This window comes from Ovis aries, chromosome 12 (genome assembly GCF_016772045.2).
Source record: "Ovis aries strain OAR_USU_Benz2616 breed Rambouillet chromosome 12, ARS-UI_Ramb_v3.0, whole genome shotgun sequence".
NCBI lineage: Eukaryota > Metazoa > Chordata > Mammalia > Artiodactyla > Bovidae > Ovis > Ovis aries.
In genome coordinates this window covers 63,063,063-63,084,260 of record NC_056065.1, presented here as the reverse complement: position 1 = coordinate 63,084,260, position 21,198 = coordinate 63,063,063, and the positions used below count along the sequence as shown (strand labels likewise).

The 21,198-nt window shown below is 44.0% G+C and overlaps 1 protein-coding gene across 1 annotated transcript; it reads left to right on the top strand.

The window, feature by feature from the left end:
• The first annotated feature begins 3,586 nt into the window (after nt 1-3,586).
• On the top strand, nt 3,587-20,815 carry RNASEL (ribonuclease L). Its single transcript, XM_004013850.6, has 6 exons — nt 3,587-5,245; nt 12,484-12,569; nt 13,985-14,190; nt 15,074-15,206; nt 17,324-17,451; nt 18,116-20,815. Exons 1-6 carry the CDS (start codon nt 3,772-3,774, stop codon nt 18,258-18,260), a joined length of 2,172 nt encoding a protein of 723 aa, XP_004013899.3. The 5' UTR covers nt 3,587-3,771; the 3' UTR covers nt 18,261-20,815.
• Nucleotides 20,816-21,198: the final 383 nt, after the last annotated feature.

Here is a 21,198-nt window from a genome sequence, read left to right as displayed (position 1 = left end):
AGGATACTGGAGTGGGTTGCCATTTCTTCCTCCAGGGGATCTTCCCGACCCAGGGATCGAACCCACGCCTCCTGCATTGCAGGCAGATTCTTTACTGTTTGAGCCGCCGGGGAAGCCCTAAGTGGCTACTAGCTCAGGCCGCCGCTGCCGAGTGTGGGCGTGGTCAGCGTTCCCTCCGCCTCCTGTCATTCTCCGGACTCCGCCCCGCGGGCTCCGGTCCCAGGAGAGGCTGTTTTCCTGCTGGCAACAGTATTTGACGGTTAGATGCCGCCAGAGGAATGACTGAAGAGGAGGCATCTGCGTTTAGAAGGTAGGATACGCAGAGGGAGGAGAGCTGGGAAAGCTTGAGAAGGTGTTGTCTTTGAAGGATTCCTCGGGCTTTGGGGACTGGAGGTGAAGTGGGTGTGAAACTGGGGGAGGGGAAGGAGCACACGGAGGCAGCCGGCCAGTCCCAGGGGACCCTTTGCACCTAAGCCCTTCTGAGATTTCCAGGGTTCTGTCATAATCCACACATTACTTAAGGTGTCTGTGTGTATCAGGCTCCTCTGATCGTGTGGGGAAAATGAACTGAAAGCGGGACTCGACTTTCGCAAGGCTTTTGTTGAGCTGTTTTTATTTTCTACTCTGAAGGTTTACTCGGATTTCTTTCATCATTATTATTATTATTATTATTCCCTGGAGCAGGAAATGGCAACCCAGTACTCTTGCCTGGAAAATTCCACGGACAGAGAAGCCTGGTGGGCTACAGGCCGTGGAGTCTTACTACTATCAATTTTTTTTTTTTTTTCCCGTTTCCTCATAAGTTAGTCCAAGGTGTGGTGTTCTTAAATGATAGTATTACTTTGAAGTTAGCAGTTGGAGGAAGCGCCTGGAATAAGTAAAAGAGCAGAGAAGAAAAGAAGTTTGTAGAAACCCTGAATCCTCCAGGTTTCTTTGAGCTTCTTTCTTTCCTTGATCTTTTCCAGCCCACCTCCCATTCATTGTCGCTAAAGGTGTTTACACAAACATTTGATCCAAAGAGTTCACTGCTGGGTGACTTTGCTCCCGCTGCACATTTGGTTAGCTCTCTGAGGGTAGAGGCTTTGAGACTGTCAGGCAGGTGGGACTGCTGAAAAATGGTTGCTTTGTGATTTTTGTAGCAGCTACTGCTAAATCACTTCAGTCATGTCCGACTCTGTGCAACCCCATAAACGGCAGCCCACCAAGCTCCCCCGTCCCTGGGATTCTCCAGGCAAGAACACTGGAGTGGGTTGCCATTTCCTTCTCCAAGAACAAAAGCTGCTGCTACTAAGTCACTTTGTAGCAGAAGCAGTTATAAACATTCAGGTAAGTTTGCTGCCCTCTGCTGTCTGAATTGTATCTAAATTGCTCAGATCTGATGGAATAAATTGACCCCTCATAGGTTCCCTATTTGTGTAGCATGTAAAGCACTGGGTGGGAAGAACGGGGTGTGTTAAAGTATTTTTTTTCTTCTTTTCATTAAGTTATGTAAAAAAAAATAAAAAATAAAAAATAAAGTGATGTAATTAGCTCTACCATTTATTGAAGGCCTAATATTTTACCCTCTCCCTACTTCTGCTGCTGCTGCTAAGTCGCTTCAGTTGTGTCTGACTCTGTGTGACCCCATAGATGGCAGCCCACCAGGCTCCCCCGTCCCTGGGATTCTCTAGGCAAGAATACGAGTGGGTTGCCATTTCCTTCTCCAGTGCATGAAAGTGAAAAGTCGAAGTGAAGTCGCTCAGTCATGTCCGACTCTTCGCGGCCCCATGGACTGCAGCCTACCAGGCTCCTCTGTCCATGGGATTTTCCAGGCAAGAGTGCTGGAGTGGGGTGCCATTGCCTTCTCCCTACTTAAGTACACTTTATATGGGGGACTGTATTTTTTGTCATCCCTATTTGAGGGAACAGAAAATTCAGACTCAATAATCTAAGGTTACACAATTAGGAAGAGTCTAGAGTTACACAACAGTACCCCACTCCAGCACTCTTGCCTGGAAAATCCCATGGGCAGAGGAGCCTGGCAGGCTGCAGTCCGTGGGGTAGGTAAGAGTCCGACATGACTGAGGGACTTCGCTTTTCACTTTCCTGCATTGGAGAAGGAAATGGCAACCCACTCCAGTGTTCTTGCCTGGAGACTCCCAGGGACGGGGGAGCCTGGTGGGCCGCTGCCTATGGGGTCGCACAGAGTCGGACGCGACTGGAGTGATGCAGCAGCAGCAGAGTTACACACCCAGGGGCCAAACTTGGATCTTGCAGAGGTGGGGGTTCGAGTGCTTCCCCTGCTCCAGGAGTCCCCCCACTCTGGGATCCAATGCCAGATGACTTGAGTTGGAGCTGATGTAATAATAATAGAAATAAAGTGCACAATAACTGTTATGCCCTGAGTCATCTCCAAACCCACCCCTTCCCCACTCCCAGGCCATGGAAAAATTGTCTTCCACAAAACTGGTCCCTGGTGCCCGAAAGTCTGGGGACTGCTGCTCACTCTACACTACTTTGAATAGGAGTGTACAATTTTGCACTTGCAAAGAGCCAGGAATGGACTGAGCATGCTCAACCAGAAATGCAGATTGATGAAAAACACATTTTTTCTTATTAAGTAAGGGTTCTGGTTTTTTTAAGAGGCCATTTATTTCTAATAAGAGTGTGTTTATATGGCATTGGAAAAAAATGTATTAATATAGGTTGAGAATCTTAAAAACAATCATAGCCTTTGACTGGTCATTCAGTTCTTTGAAATCAATTGTAAGAAATCTATTATAAGATCTATCATAAGAAAACAAGATAAAATAAGCTAAATTTGCTATAACATTATTTAGAATTGTGAAAAAAAATCTAATTTTGAAACTCTTGTTTAAAAGTTACTTTAAAAATCTGCTCAGTAGTAGGGAACTGAAACACCTCTCTGATGGTCTATTGCAGACATTAAAATATTTTAAAATACTTTGTAATAACATAGGACATTATTTATAATTAAGGTATTAAATGAAAGGAAGCCAAATGCAAAGTTACAGATCATGAACCCAACTATTTTAAAAAATAATTTATAGACTGTACTAACTATGCCTGTTTCTAAGCAGTGGGAGAATAGAGTAATACTTTTCTTGCTTACAATTTATATATATTTATGTTGTTGTTGCTTTTCAGTTGCTAAGTTGTGGCTGACTTAGCCACTTGTGACACCCTGGACTGCAGCACACCAGGCTCTTCTGTCCTTCATTGTCTCCCAGAGCTTGCTCAAATACATGTCCATTGAGTCAGTGATGCTATCTAACCGTCTCATCCTCTATTGCCCCCTTCTCCTCCTGCCCTCAATCTTTCCCAACATCAGGGTCTTTTCCAATGAGTCGGCTCTTCACATCAGGTGGCCAAATTATTGGAGCTTCAGCTTCAGCATTAGTCCTTCCAATGAATATTCAGGATTGAACCCCATGAACAGTATGAAAAGACATATATTTATAATATTCTATAATTAAAAAATTATATAATAGATGTATTTTGAAAACATTGCTAGTAAAATTAATATATCTAATTCGAATGTTTTCTCACTCTTATAACACTACAAATTACCTCTCTCATCTCCAGGTGAAAATTCAGAAGACCCCAAGAGTATTGTGCCTCCTCATACTGGTGGTCTGTAGCCAGACAATTCCTATTTCCCCTGACAGGAGTTTCTAAGCGTTCCATGTCTCTTTGATCAAACCCAAGGAGATAAGTTTTCATTTTCTCAAAGAGAAGGCAAGAAAGTTGTAGCCAGTGGTATATACCATCATGGAGACTGAGAGCCATAACAACCCTCAGGAAAGACCCACACCCTCTAGTAATGGGAAGGCTTCAAAGGATGACAATCATTTGTTGATTAAAGCTGTTAAAGATGAAGACATTGAGTTGGTCCAGCAACTGCTAGAAAGAGGGGCTGATGTCAATTTCCAGGAAGAATGGGGCTGGTCGCCTTTGCATAATGCAGTGCAAGTTGACAGAGAAGACATTGTGGATCTTCTGCTTAGTCATGGTGCTGAGCCTTGTCTGCGGAAGAAGAATGGCGCCACTCCCTTCATCATTGCTGGGATAGTCGGAAACGTGAAGTTGCTCAAACTATTACTTCCTAAAGTAGCAGATGTCAATGAGTGCGATGTTAATGGCTTCACCGCTTTCATGGAAGCTGCTGTGTATGGCAAAGTCGAAGCCTTAAGGTTCCTGTATAGCAATGGAGCAGAGGTGAATTTGCACAGAAAGACAATGGAGGATCAAGAGAGGATTAAGAAAGGAGGGGCCACTGCTCTCATGGATGCTGCTAGAAAAGGGCATGTAGATGTCGTGGAGATCCTCCTTCATGAGATGGGGGCGGATGTCAATGCCCAGGACAATAGGGGCAGAAATGCTTTGGTCTATGCTCTTCTGAACTCTGATGATGAGAAGGTGAAAGCCATTACTCGCCTTCTGCTGGACTGTAAGGTTGATGTCAATGTGAGGGGGGAGGGAAGGAAGACGCCACTGATCTTGGCAGTGGAAAAGAAGAACCTGGATCTGGTACAGATGCTTCTGGAACAAACAGGTATAGAGATCAATGACACAGACAGTGAGGGTAAAACAGCACTGCTGCTTGCTGTCGAGCTTAAGCTGAAGGCAATTGCCCAGTTGCTGTGTCACAAAGGAGCCAGCACAAAATGCGGGGACCTTGTCGCAATAGCGAAGCGCAATTATGACTCTGACCTTGCAAAGTTTCTTCGCCAGCATGGAGCCGTAGAAGACGTTTGCCCTCCCGCTATAGCCTGGAAGCCTCAGAGCTCACGTTGGGGGGTGGCCCTGAAACATCTCCACGGGATATACCGCCCTATGATAGGCAAACTTAAGATCTTTATTGATGAAGAATACAAAATCGCTGACACTTCTGAAGGGGGCATCTACCTGGGGTTCTATGAGGAACAAGAGGTAGCCGTGAAGCGGTTCTATGAAGGCAGCACACGGGGACAAAATGAAGTCTCTTGTTTGCAGAGCAACCGAGCCAACGGTCACGTGGTGACATTCTATGGCAGTGAGAGCGACGGGGGCTGTCTGTATGTGTGCCTTGCCCTGTGTGAGCACACGCTGGGGAAGCACTTGGCTGAGCACAGAGGAGAGGCTGTGCAAAACAAGGAAGATGAATTTGCCCGAAACATCCTCTCATCTCTGTTCAAGGCTGTTGAGGAACTACACCTGTCTGGATACACTCATCAGGATCTGGAACCACAGAACATCTTAATAGGTGAGTCGCCAGTCTTCTCTAGAAATGTAGGGTCTTTATTTATCAGAGAAACAGATTTTCATGGCAGAATAGGAAAGAACTACAGTCAGTGCGGATTGTTCAATTTGAGGATGAATGTAGCAAATCCGTAGATATAGCGGAGTTTCTCCTGCTACCAGGTAGAACCTGTATTATTCCATGTGGAGGTGAAGGAAGCTTATGGAATACCAGGCTAACTTTATGCTGCCCTTGGCAAATACAAATATGAATGTAGGTCTTGGATGGAGCCAACTCCAAGTTTGAATTCCTAGAGGAATCTGTAAGAAAGAGAATCTAGAAAGTGTGTTCCTTCAGACAAGGTGGCAGTTAATGGTGAATGTTGTGTGTGTGCTCAGTGACCGTGAAACTTAATGGCAAAATTGAGGTCAAACCTGGGACCCAGGATAAGATGTAACACTAGTGAAACACACTGCAAGCAGGCTGAACAAGTCAGTGTGCACTCTGGTAAACCAAGAGTGCACTACAGCAACGTTCAAGGAAGCAAGCAGAGCTGAGTATGAAGTCCAGGGGGCGAGGTGGTGCAGTAGTAAGAGCCTCGGCTTGGACTTCGCTGGTGGTCCAGTGGTTGAGAACCCGCCTGCCAATGCAGGGGACACACGTTTGATCCCTGGTCCAGGAAGATTCCACATGTCGCCGGGCAACTACGCCCATGTGCCACAACTACTGAAGCCCTTACTCTAGAACCTTACTCCACAGCAGGAGAAGTCACTGAAATGAGAAGCCCATGAACCAAAACTAGAGAGTAACTGCTGCTGTCCACAGCTAGAGAAAGCCCTCTTGCAGCAATGAAGACCCAGTGCAGCCAAACATAAATAATAATTTAGAAAGATCCTCAGCTTCAGCCAGGATTAGGGAGCCTTGCAGCCTAGTCCCACCACTTTGAAGTTTTGTAACCTCAAGCAAGTTGCTTAATTCTGTGAGTGTTGGTTTCCTCACTTGGGACTCCTTCATAACCTCCTTCATAATGTTGTTAACAAAGTCTAAGTGCTGTGTGTCAAATGGACAAGTCACCTGTACATGGTACGTGCCCAACAAAGGCCAGGTACTTATCTAGAGGGCTAAAGCAGAAGTAGATACCTAACCTACAGATATGCACTGAGTTTAAACTTGGTGTAAGGAACCAGGGCAAAAAGAAGGTGTGGGCATTTAGAGGCAGAGAGCAGTATATAAGGTACTGGAAGAGAGAAATAGGTACACATAAGATCTGGCTTTAGTTTGAGGACAGGTGCTCATGTCATTCCTTCCTGGTTTTAAGCAACTTTGCTGGCGAGATGGACAAGGGCCAGAGTATGTACAACTCTACCTGCTGAGAAAGAGTCTTTGAGGTTCATTCAGGGGTGAGGACCTTCCCAATTCTACTTGCCGATCTTGATGCGAAAGGGTCACACATCACATTCTAAAGAAAAATAATTTCTGACTACCTATTCTTCAAAATTTCTAGCACCACTTCTTCCATTCCTAAGCTTGAACAATAAAGAATCGATTATATTTCTGCATCAAGGTGGTGAGCCTAATACATACTGCAGACTCTTCCCTGTATTAAATTCTTCAAATGATGGGAAAAGATTTTTAAGTGAATTTGTAATTAAAATCAACATTAAAAAAAGAATTCTTAGAGGACAAAATCCTTGAGGAATCATGGAGAGACTAAACATAGATAGGATGGGATTGAAGATTAGCATAGGAGCCCAGGACAAATGCGGAAAGCCACAGAAAAACATTACTCATGTAAGTGGGAAGAGTACAGAAAAGCACCACTCAAAAGCAATGGAAGCCAGAAACAGGGGAGAACCAAGGACCAGAGAGCAGGCAGATTGCTACCTCAGTAGAATCAGGAAGATCAAACCCTGGGCTTCCCCTCTCCCCTAGGGACCAAGCATCTGTGACAGGCCTTTCTGCCTGCAGACACGGGGACTACTTGAGACATTGAGTCACTGATGATTTTAAGAGAAAGACTCAAATGTGTTCCTTTATATGGCTGAGAAATATTCCATTATATATATGTACCACGACTTCTTTATCCATTCAGCTGTTGGTAGACATTAGGTTGCTTCCATGTCCAAGCTATTATAAACAGTGCTGTGATGAACTTTGGAGTATATGTGTCTTTTTCAGTTATGGCTTCCTCAGGGTATGTGTCCAGTAGTGGGATTACTGGGTTGTAATGTAGTTTTATTCCTAGTTTTTAAAGGAGTCTCCATACTGTTCTGCATTGTTGCTGTATCAGTTTACATTCCCACCAACAGTGCAAGAGGATTCCCTTTCCTCCACACGCTCTTCAGCATTTATTGTTTGAAGTGGGGGGTGGGTGGGTGGGGGCAAGGAGAGGGTGGGACGAATTGAGAGAGTAGCACATAACGTTACCATGAATAAAATAGAGAGCTAATGGGAAGTTGCTGTGTAACACAGGGAGCTCAACACAGTGCTCTGTGACAAGCTAGAGGGGCGGATGGGGTAAGATTGAAGAGGAAGAGATATAGGCATCACTGACTCAATGAACGTGAGTCTGAGTGAACTCCGGGAGTTGGTGATGGACAGGGAGGCCTGGTGTGCTGTGATTCTTGGGGTCACAAAGAGTCGGACACGACTGAGTGACTGAACTGAACTGATGACTGATTCACATTGTTTTAGGGCAGAAGCCAACACAATAATGTAAAGCAATTATCTTCCAGTTAATAATAAATTTTAAAAAACTCATAAGAATTCAGAAAGAAAAAGAGAGAAACAAAGAGCTGTTATACGCACAGGATGTCTGCCAAAGCAACAATTAAGTGGCATGGCCCGCTTACCCCAGAGCTTCACTGAAAAAAATGCAAAGGAGATCTGACAATGCTCTCATCCCTCCTCTGTGTTGGATGGCATTACAGAAGCAACTCACAGGATGTCAGGGGGTCTCAACTGCAACGTAAAACATACAGTCAAAAATCACCTAAGAGTTGCTGGTAGACTTCCCTGGTGGTTCTAGTGGTTGGGACCCCCTGCTTCCAATGCAGGGAACTGGGGTTCCATTCCTGGTTGGGGAACTAAAATCCTACATGCCACACAATGTGGCAAAAAAAAAAAAAAATTATAAGAGTTGCTGATACTGAAAGGTTGTTGCTGAACCATGAAAGACACCAGGATTCTTGGCCTCCGCAGGAGAAGAATTCAATCCGGGGCCAATGACAAGGCTTGATCGCTCAGAGCTTTTGTGTAATAAAGCTTTACTAAAGTATAAGAGATAGAGAAAGCTTCTGACATAGAGATCAGCAGGGGGCAGAAGGAGTGCCCCGCTGCTAGTCTTTAGCCGGATGTTATATAGCCACTAGCATTCTGCTAATTAGAGAAAGGAAATGTCTCAAAACTCAGAGACTGGCACCAGCCCCCTCATCCACAACACGCATTTTGAGATAACATTGGCATCAGGTGAGTCATCCCGGGTTATAAAACGATTGACATGAATCTTGAAGAAAGGCAGGTTTCCAAGTAAATGTAGAGTTTCATTAACATAGATTAGGAGAACAATGTATGAGTAAAACATACTGGTTTGTCAAGAGGGTTCTGAGTCTTAGGCGGAAGCATCTTGAAGACAGAGTCTAGGGTAAATACATAGTTCATTAACATAGCTTAAGACAAATATTTCCATAAGAAAAATGCACTGGTTAGCTCAAGGTTTGAGAAAAGTTAAGTTCAGAAACACTGGGCTGGATGAAACACAAGCTGGAATCAAGATTGCCAGGAGAAATATCAGTAACCTCAGATATGCAGATGACACCACCCTTATGGCAGAAAGCGAAGAAGAACTAAACAGCCTCTTGATGAAAGTGAAAGAGCAGAGTGAAAAAGTTGGCTTAAAGCTCAACATTCAGAAAACTAAAATCATGGCATCTGGTCCCATCACTTCATAGCAAATAGATGGGGAAACAGTGGAAATAGTGGCTGACTATTTTTTGGGCTCCAAAATCACTGCAGATGGTGACTGCAGCCATGAAATTAAAAGACACTTGCTCCTTGGAAGAAAAGTTATGACCAACCTAGACAGCATATTGGAGAAGGCAATGGCACCCCACTCCAGTACTCTTGCCTGGAAAATCCCATGGATGGAGGAGCCTGGTGGGCTGCAGTCCATGGGGTTGCTAAGAGTTGGACACGACTGAGCGACTTCACTTTCACGCATTGGAGAAGGAAATGGCAACCCACTCCAGTGTTCTTGCCTGGAGAATCCCAGGGACGTGGGAGCCTGGTGGGCTGCCATCTATGGGGTCGCACAGAGTCAGACATGACTGAAGAGACTTAGCAGCAGCAGCAGCAGCAGACAGCATATTAAAAAGCAGAGACATTACTTTGCCAACAAAGATCCATCTAGTCAAGGCCATGGTTTTTCCAGTAGTCATTTATGGATGTGAGAGTTGGACTATAAAGAAAGCTGAGTGCTGAAGAATTGATGCTTTTGAACTGTGGTGTTGGAGAAGACTCTTGAGAGTCCCTTGGACTGCAAGGAGATCCAACCAGTCCATCCTAAAGGAAATCAGTCCTGAATATTCATTAGATGGACTGATGCTGAAGCTGAAACTCTGATACTTTGGCCACCTGATGTGAAGAACTGACTCATTTGAAAAGTCCCTGATGTTGGGAAAGATTGAAGGTGGGAGGAGAAGGGGATGACAGAGGATGAGATGGTTGGATGGCATCATCGGCTCAATGGACATGAGTTTGAGTAAACTCCAGGAGTCGGTGATGGACAGGGAGGCCTGGCATGCTGTAGTCCATGGGGTCTCAAAGAGTTGGACATGACTGAGTGACTGAATTGAACTGAACTGAAGTTCAGGTGGAGCTAGGTGTCATCATGGCAACACAGAATTTTAAGAGAAACCGCTTTTTAAATTTGTATAGAGAAGGGAAAAAAATCTTAGCCTTTGTAGTTTGTTTCCTCCTGCCACTTAAGAGAAATAAAAAAATGTCTGACACTTGCAGCCTATTTCCTCCATTTGGAAAACCCTGGTCTTCCTGCCTGTTACCCTCTTAATACCATGAAAGAGAGGCATCAGACAGGAGAATTTATACCCAAAGAAACATAACTATAACCAAGTATATAACTTTCCCATGGCTGTTGAAAGAAATTGTCACAAACTTGGTGCCTTAAAACAATAGGAATTTAATCTCCCATGGTTCTGGATGCCAGAAGTGTGAAACCAGTTCCACTGGCACAAAGTCAGGTGTCAGCAGGGCCGAAGTCCCTCTTGATGTCGTATACAGAAACTGGGTATAAGCTTTAAAATTTGTATAGCACTTTAACAATGTCTGTTGAAACTAAAAATAAAAAACTGGGCTCAGATGGTAAAGAAACTGCCTGCAATGCAGGAGACACAGGTTCAACTGCTGGATCGGGAAGATTCCCCTAGAGAAGGAAATGGCATCCCACTCCAGTATTTTTGCCTGGAAAATGCCATGGACAGAGGAGCCTTGATGGGCTACAACCCATGGGATCACAGAGTCAGACAGGACTGAGTGACTAACACTTTCACTTTTCATGGGGGGAAAAAAAAATCAAATGCTAGAAGAGATGTGAAGTGTCCCATTAAACACTTTCAAATTTCTGTAGCAGAAAACACAAAGTAGCTTAAATAAGTGAAGGGAATTATTGAAATAATTGAAAACAGTTGTGATTTATGATGTGCACCCCATCTGCTCCTTCAGTCTCATTATAGACCACCTTCTGACTCTGTTTCGCCAGCCCAGGCATTCTCCATGAATTCCTATCTGGAATTCTCTTTTCCCTTTCTTCCCCATTCCACTCACCTATCCAATTTCTACTGATCTTTTCTGTCTAGGCATCTCTTCCTTTTTTTTTGGCCTCACCCTGAGGCTTGCAGGATCTTAGTTCCCTGACCAGGGATTGATCCCATGCCCCTTACACTGGAAGTGTGGGGTCCTAACCACTGGGTCTCCAGGAAATTCCCTAGGCATCTCTTCCTTATTGAAAACTTCCCCCTCTCTATGCAGCCATGTAGCTCTTCTCATGGTAAACTTTTAGGGCATCCTGAACTTTTGGCTAGCATTTTCAAAACTGCAATTAATGTTTAGCCATGTATTTATTCCTTTACTATCGGTCCCCTTGCCCAGAGACTCTAAACTCTGCAGAGCAAGGACTGTGTTCTCCTACCTCGCCATCATTTTTTCTCTCACGAAACATTTGTTGAACAATTTGATGCATTTATTTTTGTGAGACTCTGGATTTCCCTACAATGCTGAAGACCAAATTCATAATGAAAGGACTCTGAGCACACAATTGTACTGGCTGGTATCTGCGGTTAGCCAGCCTTCCTTCTCAGACTCCTTTAAGCCACCTCTTTGGGGACAAATCACCTTTCACTTTGTTCCCCACCTCTCTTATCCCTGTTTCTGAGGACTCAGTGGCTTCCTTCAAGGGAGGAAGATGCTGAAGGCGGGGGGGAGGCAACGATTCATTAGAAGCACGTGGTTGACTCGTGGTCACAGATGACAATGTCATAGTGAGCAGTGGAGTGGGCTTGATTTGGTAGAATGCTATGCTAAGGTGGTCTTGGATTTGGACCCTTCAGCTCTAGGGTCTAGTTGTTCTTCAGCTATAGGACATAACCGTAACTTCTGCCAGCAGCTTCTTTACAAATCTGTGCTCTTTGACCCCAGGAATTGCATGAAGGGGGAGCTGGCTATACTTATCCTCATGCTTCCCCAACCCGTGGCTTGGGATGAATAAAATGTAAATCTTGCTCTTGGCAGATACCAGTAGGTCAAAGAATGCAGTGCATGTGACTGTTTTGAAAAGTAAACAAGGCAGATATGAGCTCATCATTGTCTTCCTCAGCGATGATGGATTGTACATTGAGTTACATATTTATGTAAATTAATTATAACATGGGGATTGAGGATTTTCTTTTTTAAAAATGTATTTATATATTTTTAAATTGAAGGATAATTGCTTTACAATATTGTGTTGGTTTCTGCCAAACGTCAACATGAATCAGGCACAGTATACATGTCCCCTCCCTCTTGAACCTCCCACCCACCTCCCACCCTCTAGGTTGTTACAGAGCCCCAGTTTGAGTTCCCTGAGTCATAAGCAAATTCCCACTGGCTATCTATTTTACGTATGGTAATGTAAGTTTCCATGTTACCCTCTCCATACATGCTGCCCAGGAATAAGCAATTTCAATGCATCTCCACAAACTCTCCTTTAGATTCCAAGAATGGTGCTTGCCTGGCAGATTTTGATGAAAGCATCAAGGGGACTGGAGATCCACAGGAAATCAAGAGAGATCTAGAGGTAATTTCTAGAAACAGTTTTCTTTTCCATCTCTCTACTTCCTTATTCGTTCATTACCTGACTTCCTGTGGCCGATTAAAGGACGTTCCGATTTTGCCTAGGAAAGAAAGAAGTTTCAAGGCATTTCCCTGGTATGATGGCCCTCACTCCCTTGCAGACAACAGCATCTCTCTGGGTGGGTGTGGAGTTGGTCCTTGCTGTGGCAGTTTCTGTATCTCTTTGGATGTCTCTCTACCCTCACAGGCTAAATAACAAATACATTGAGCATGCCACATTTCTTGAAGAATTACCTCCAGGAGATTTCTCCAGAATAATTCCACAATTCCTATAGGAAGTATTTGCTGCCTGAAGACAAAGTAAATGAGATTTCTCTTCCCACTCTTCAAATTCATGTGCTAAACTCCTAGGAGGGCCAGATACTAAGGCCCTCTGAAGCACATGGGAATGATGGGATTGATTCCCAGCTCAAGAGACTATACTTGGCCCCACAGGTTAAGATCCTAAATAACTGTGTTCCCAGAGAGGAGACACAGCAGGAGACATAGCCTCTGTAGACCGCAGCTCCTGGATAGACTCTGACCTGTTAGGGCAGCCCACCCCCCCTGGAGTTCTCCAGGGTGCTGAACCTCCAACCCAATTGGTAAGAGTTCTCCATCCATGCCTGGCCTTTCTGGCTCAGTGGCTCCAGATCTGAGCTCCTTCCCTGACTGGTGTCTTTCTTAGTGCAGAATTTCCTGTGCTGGTCTTCCCCCTAGTCTTTCTTCCCTGCTGTGTCCTGACTCCTGGGGTGTTCACTGTGTTCTTCTGGACCTGGTCTGGCTCTTTAATCTCCTGCCTGACACAGGCCCAACCCAAAGTCCCTGTTCCGAGCCAGACTCTGAGCACCCCCTGCTGCTTGTTTAAAACCCTCTCCCTTTCCCTGGTTTATCTAAAAATTCTATCTGTACTTTGAGGTCTAGCTCAAACTCCTCTTCCTGTACGCAGTCTGCTCTGACAGCTCTGGCCTGGGATTATCTTTTGCTCCTTATAAACCTACACTTCCTTGAAGAGTTCTCCATGCCCAAGCCCATACCCAACCTGTGAGCTTCTTGAGATTCTACCCATTTTCCATTTGTTCATAGCCTGTGCCCCACCCTCCAAAGTTCCCCAAATAGAGTGCTAATTCATAAGCACTTTTAACTTGATTTATGGGCTTCCCTGGTGGCTTAGATGGTAAAGAATCTGCCTACAATTCAGGAGACCTGGGTTTGATCCCTGGGTGGGGAAGATCCCCCGGAGAAGGGAATGGCAACCCACTCCAGTATTCTTTCCTGGAGAATCTCATGGACAGAGGAGCCTCGTGGGCTACAGTGCATGGGTTTACGAAGAGTCAGACATGACTGAGTGACTTTCATTCACTCATGGCTTCTGTGCAGGCCCTGGGACTGCTGGTCCTGTATGTGGTAAACAAGGGAAATGTTTCTTTTGAGAGGCTGAAGGATCTAAAAACTGAAGACTTGATTGAACATTCTCCAGATGAGGAAACTCGGGACCTCATTCAGCATCTGTTAGTCCCTGGGGACAATGTGAAGGGCCATCTGAGTAGCCTGCTGGCTCATCCTTTCTTTTGGAGTTGGGAGAGGTAAGGAAAACAGTGTATATTACAGGCCTCTAGGATGAAGATGGTGAGTGGATTAGTCAGGGCTCTTTATATTGGGTTGGCCAGAAAGTTCAATTGGGGTTTTCCGTAAGATGCTACTACAGAAGAACCACAAAGAACTTTTCAACCAACCTGATATATATACAAAATAAGGAAATGTCTCATGCAATATTGGGGCTGAGAAGTTCCACCATCTGCCCTCTTCAAGCTGGTGACCCAGGAAAGTCAGTTGTATAATTTAGTCTGAATTCAAAGGCATGGGAACCAGGAGAGCTGAAGATGCAGATTCCAGTAAAGGTCTGAAGGCCTGAGAACTCGGAGAACTGAGGGCAGGAGTAGAACCATGTCCCAGCCAAAGTGATCAGCAGGGAGGGGGCAAATTTCCCCTTTCATTCTATTCAGGCCACCCATAGATTGGATGATGCCCACTCGCACTGGGAAGGGCTGTCTGCTTCACTGGTTCAAATGCTAATCTCCTCTGGAAACGTCCCCACAGACACACCCAGAGTAATATTTAATCTGAGTGCTGTGTGTGTGGTTGGTGAAATTAACAGATGAAATTAACCATCATGGTGAGGTGGGCAGGAGTCAGGCTGGGAATCAGCAGACGCAGGCTTTTCTCTCAGCTTGGAATTTCCTGGCAGGACATCACTGGAGGAGTGACTTAACTTCTCTGGATCTGATTTTCTCCACTGAAGAACAGAAAAATGATTCGGGCAAGAAGAGACAGCGAGAGCTCTCCTATTGTGCAGATTGTTTAGAGACATGCTGTTACTACTCTTATCAAATGCCGAAATCTAATAGTTTTCTCTTTCTGGGAAAAGTGGGAAGGGTGGAATGATCATGATCATTCTGTTATTCTCAGCCGCTTCCGGACCCTCCGGGATGTGGGAAATGAATCTGACATCAAAACACGAAATACTTGTAGCAAGATCCTCCAGCTTCTGCAACCTGAAGCATCTGAACTTTCCACAAGTTTTAACCAGTGGACAGAAAAGGTATGAACAACTCCTATGGTGTGGGAGTTATTCCAGGAATAAGAATCTGTGTCGTGTGTTATGTTGGTTTTCCTCTTTTTTATACTATGAACCTGGTTCAACCAAGGGGTAAGAGGGGTTTTCCTTGCCCTCCTCCCATCCCAGACCCCCTCAGCTCTCTGGGTCTCTGCTCCAGGCCAGGTCCTCCTGAGATACTCATCTAGGCTCCTCGTTAGGATGGACTTGTCACAGCCCAGAAGCCTTTTCGTCTTCTGTGACTCTTTCTCTCAAGCCTTGTTTTCTGAGTGAGGTCTGACTAATAATTCTATTTCCACTGTGACAAGAGCAGCTGATTAAATAGAGTTTAGTCCAAGGGAGGTACTTCCATGGGGGCATTTCCATCCAGGGAGACTGGCTGCCTCTGATGCCGGTGCACAGCCCAGCGTTGAGCATCCACAAACCCACACTTACTTTCTGGATGAGAAAACAGAGAAACAAAAAACAATCATCTTTCAAATTCCTTCTCTTCCAGAGAAGGTCCACCCAACTTGAACTCAATATAGCGGAACATGGGCTTCCCAGGTGGCACTAATAGTAAAGAACCTGCCTGCCAATGCAGGAGACACAAGGGACGTGGGTTTGATCCCTGGGTTGGGAAGATCCTCTGAAGGAAGGCATGGCAACCCACTTCAGTATTCTTGCCTGGAGAATCCCATGGACAGAGGAGCCTGGCAGGCTGCAGTCCATAGGGCCGTACAGAGTCAGACATGACTGAAGCAACTTAGCACACATGCACCTATAGTGGAGCATAATAATTAATCACTCATTCAGTCTAATTGGCACTATCAGACCTTTCACTATTGTTAATTGGCAGACATCTGTCAAATACCAGTATGTGTTAGGACCATGCAAGGTCATGGATATACAAAGCAGAGTATAGTATCCAAGTGAGGCTGAGAGATCTACAGAAGGGATGGCTGTGGGATACATGCTGGGTACCCCTGAGACATAAGCAGAGCGTTATGGGAAAATCCATAACTCTTGTCTTTGAGTGGGACTAACATCTTCCATATCTTGGACCTGATGTAGGACTCTACTTCTCCCATACCTCCTTGTCTCTGGGTTCTCGTTTTGCTTTCCTTGCCTTGTCTGCCTCTAGACCACACATCACACTCATAATTGCTGCCTTAACATCTGTCTTTCCCACTACCCAGTAAGTTCTGCAAGGAACTGATAGTACCACCCAGGCAGCCTTCTAGTCACCAGTTACTCTTCCTAAGGGCCCCTCTGGCTTCATGCTTGTTGCATCTTATTCTCTTACTCCAAACTATTTCTAAATATCAGAACTATCTACAAAGAGTGTGAGCACAAATAGATAGTCAGTGGGAATTTGCTGTATGTTGCAGGGAGCTCAAACCAGGTGCTCTGTGACAACCTAGAGGGGTGGGAAGGGGTGGAGGTGGGACGGAGGTTCAAGAGGGAGGGGACATATGTATGTACTTATAGCTGATCCATGTTGCTGTATGGCAGAAACTAACACAATACTATAAAGCATTCATCCTCCAGTTAAAAATTTAAAAAATAAATGAAAAAAAAAAGTGAGAGCACAAAGAGAAAGGAATTACTAACATGAGAGCAGCTGCGGGACAAGGAGAAATATGTAACCTTTGGAACCATAACTACAAACAAAACAAATAACAGCCACACTCACTATGGCAGTGGCTGCAAGGCCTGGTCTCAGTCAGGACAACTCTCTTTAAAGAGGCGATGTAATCAGCTATGAATTTGGAAAGGTGGTCACAGGCTAGCAGTACTGTATAGTATAATGAGCCAATTTCCTCATGCAGTAACCAACGATTTCCTAAACCGTGTTTTACTGTAGTTAATTTCTATGAAAATAATTCTCTTGGAAAATAGATACACAAATTTAAAGTTATTTATAGTCCCACATCCAAATACAACCACAATTAGCATTATGGTGTACAGTGTTTACTTCCATTCTTTTCTATTAATTTGCTTTATTAATTAGTGGTAATTTTGGCCTATATTCAAATTTGTATTCTGCCTTTTTGTATTAACATTCTATCAGGATTTATTTTGTGTTGTTACCACATTTTTGTGTAATTTTTTTTTTTTAGGTTGACAAACCTGTGATGAGAAAAATGAATGCGTTTTGTAAAGGGAATACCTATCAGAACACTGTAGGTGACCTGCTGAAGTTCATCCGGAATTTGGGAGAGCACATTAATGAAAAACCGAATAAACGGTAAGAACTGTTTTCGCTCTTATAAGTCATATATGAGATCAGAATAATTTAAAAATCCCAGTTCTAAGTTTATACCTGCTATTCGATAGAAAGAAGAAAACTTATTTTGATGAGGGGACAGTCATTCCTCCCTTCTGTTTGGAAAAGGCCCACCACAAGGGTCTTATAGTCCATGATGGACGTTCCCATCAGCTTCTTGTCTTCCTTTCCAGTTTTTGTGGAGCCTGCTTGAGCAGAAGGCTAGCGACTCTTATGAGAAGAAGCACAGGAGACTGGGTGGCTGGGTAAAACAAATGTACAGTGTAAGTGTAGCCCCATGTTAATTCAGTTAGCTTTTGCTACCAAAAACCTCAGTTGCAAACTCACCCAAAGTTTGCAGTTTCCAGGGCTCTTTTGGATTTCAGCATTGTAGATAAGAGATTGTAGAATTGTATTATCTCCATTTTATGGATAATAATACTGAGGTGCAAAAAAACTTAAGTTGCCAAAATTTACTGTTAGTTGAACAGTCAGGAGATGAATCTTGCTCTGTCAGATTCCAAAGTTTTTATTTATTTTGCTATAGACACCAGGGAAGCAAAAAAAATTTCCACAGCCATATTCTATAAAAGGGAGGATGCAGAGTTTGGGGCAGGCATATCAAAATATTTCTGTTTCATTTCAGGATGAAGTCAAAAATTGGAGAACCTTCCCAGTATTTTCAGGAGAAATTTCCAGATCTGGTTATGTATGTCTATAAGAAACTACAGAACACAGAATATGCAAAGCATTTTCCAAAAAATCTCAATCCAAACAAAGCCAACATGTGATGGAATTGGTGGTGGTGAGCAGGCTGGCCAGCCCTAGTGCCTTTTGAATTCAGGGAGGTACAATTTTGCTGTGCGAGTCACAACTGTCTGGGCCTCTTGATTTTTTATTTTTATTTTTTGGCCATGCCATGCAGCACGTGGGATCTTGTTTCTCCCACCAGGGATTGAACCTGGGCCTTCTGCAATGGAAGTGTGGAGTCCTAGCCATTGGACCACCAGGGAATTCCTTGGGCCTCTTGACTAACCTGGTTGCTTGTGAGTGATGAATTGGATAGCCGATGTGTCAATTCCTGGTGCAGTGCTCAACATTCTCCACATTTACAACAACAACAACAACAACAAAAAGCATATGCTCAAACTCCTGTGATCCTTAGTAAAGCTTAGTGGCAGGAGCTGAGAGGCATCCTGCTAAGATGGCATCCTCTTGCCAATTACACCAAAGGAGTGAGTTCTTAGACCCCTAATGCTTTATTTTTACATCAATTATCTCATGTAATTCTTCCAGCAACCTTACAAGATAGGATTAATGTCTGCGTTTAGGAACTGAAGAGCCTGACAGACTCAGGGAGTTTGAACAACTTGACCCAGCTTATACAGCCTGCACAGAGTGCCGTATAAATAGATGTGGAGTTACTGTTAACTCTCACTCGGTCACCTTATAACTTAATGACTAGCTCAGAGCTCTTCTTCATGAAACCCAAAAAGAATAGGTCAAAGGGACTCTAGGTGGTTCATTCATTCCATGCATTTATTCATTAATATTTGTTGAGCTCTAACTAGTATGTCTAAAAGTGAAAGTGAAGTCGTTCAGTCATGTCCGACTCTTTGAGACCTCATGGACTGTAGCCTACAACGCTCCTCCATCCATGGGATTTTCCAGGCAAGAGTACTGTAGTGGGTTGCCATTTCCTTCTGAATGGTCTATGATATGCACAGGACAGCACCCCCCCAAACAGAATTATCCAGCCTAAAATATCAGTGGCTCTGAGGATGAGAAACTCTGCATTAAGAGGCTGTGACACCTCTGAACTGGCTAGGAGCCCAGGACTGTGGAGTGTGTGGCCCACTTCATGAAGGAGTGACCAGAGTTTGATGTCTTGCTTTAGGATCTGTAACGAGACAGCACCAGGGTCACCTCCTCAGGAAGTCCTCTGAAGCCCCTCACTTTCCCGACTCTGAGTGTCCTGTCTGCTCCCTAGCACCCACAGCCACCCCAGAGCATGCTTCTCTCCACCCAGAGCCTGGTTCTTCCTCTCTGGAATCTAAGCTCCTTAGGGCCTATGATATGTTGATGTGTGTCATTACAGCCTAGCAAAGTGTCTGCCACGTGGCAGTGATCAATAATTATTCACTGAAAAATGAACGACCCATCTTATAGATGAGTAATATTTGTAGATGACATTTTGATGGTGTTTTATAATTTATAAATTACACCTGCATATTTTATCTTTTAGTTTTAAAAATAATCCTATAAGGTAAGTGTTATGATCCTCATTTTGCAGATGAGGAAACTAAGGTTAGAGACAGATTGATTTACTCTAATGCATAGGAAATGTGACTGCCTCGATCTGAAAGGATTTTCTGGCATGAAGTCTTATTTCTTTCTATTTATCCTCACTGGCCTGAGGTACTGCGGTTCATGGGGTCACAAAGAGTTGGACATGACTGAGTGACTGACCTGACCTGAACTGAACTGAATCCTCACTGTGGTGGTGAGGATGGAGCTTTGTAATGAGAGGACTGGGGAAGAACATGTCTCTTAGGTTCTTTTTAAAAAAGGATGTGGGGACTTCCCTAGTGGTCCAGTGGTTAAGAACCTGCCTGCTAATGCTGGGAACAGGGGTTTGATCCCTGGGCCAGGAAGATTCCACAAGCCAAGGGGCAACTAAACTCCTCATCATTGTGTGCCACAACTACTGAGCCTGTGCTCCAAAGCCCACGCCATAACTAGAGAAAGCCCAGAGCAATGAAGATCCAGCACGGCCATACATAAACAGATAAATTAAAAATTTAAAAATACATACATAAAAAGAAGGTGGTCTCTGTATAGCTCAGGGAACTCAACTCAGTGCTCTGTGGTGATCTAAATGGGAAGGAAATCCAAGGAAGAGGGGATATATGTGTATACATATAGCCGACCCACTTTGCTGTGCAGTAGAAACTAACGCAACACTGTAAGGCAACTGTATACCAATAAAAAGAAATAAAAAATAAAAAGGAGATGTATCGACTTCCCCGGTTGTCCAGAGGTTAAAACTCTGTGCTTCCAATGCAGGGGGCACAGGTTTGATCCCTGGATAGGGAACTAAGGTCCTACATGCCTCATGGCACAGCCAATAGATAAATTAAAAAATACTAAAAGGAGATGGTCTAAAACAAGTGTTATGAAATGAAATTAACAAGTGCTGGAAGAAACTTGACTTCTCTTTAAGGTTTCAGGAGCAGTAGTTTTAAGTTTTAAAAGTAAGATTTGATTTTCTGATTTGTACTCAGTATCTAGATATGACAATCAAATGTCCATTAGTAAAATTCAGTAAAACTTTGAATTATCTAAATGTCTGATTTTCTGAGTGATATTTCCACTTTAGAAAGCGGTGATATCTACAGTAGGAAATGCTCAATGATTAACTCCTGGGTAAATTTTAAGAAAAGCATTCTGCTCTTTAGTAATGGGCGAAGGAACCTAATTTTAGCCCTCCATTAATCTGGGACACCCTGGGTGTCCTTGTAGAAAAAGATCTGATCATTTTTCTCCCTGCTTTAATCCTCTAAGGGTTTCTGTGGATATGCTACAAATATTTCTGATTCAGTTGCCATTATCACAAACATTTAGTGGAGCTTGTAGTTCATGTTAGGTACTGTGTTAGGCACCATGATTCTGTGCATGGACTTGTCAAGCAGAGGTGCCCGTTACACAGAGATGAGGGGAGCTTGCCTG

Excerpts from the sequence above, each read along its gene's own strand:
- RNASEL (XM_004013850.6), top strand. The coding sequence starts at position 3,772 with ATGGAGACTGAGAGCCATAACAACCCTCAGGAAAGACCCACACCCTCT. Across the intron at positions 14,191-15,073 it reads TTCTTTTGGAGTTGGGAGAG|CCGCTTCCGGACCCTCCGGG; the intron begins GTAAGGAAAACA and ends TGTTATTCTCAG. Across the intron at positions 15,207-17,323 it reads TTAACCAGTGGACAGAAAAG|GTTGACAAACCTGTGATGAG; the intron begins GTATGAACAACT and ends TTTTTTTTTTAG.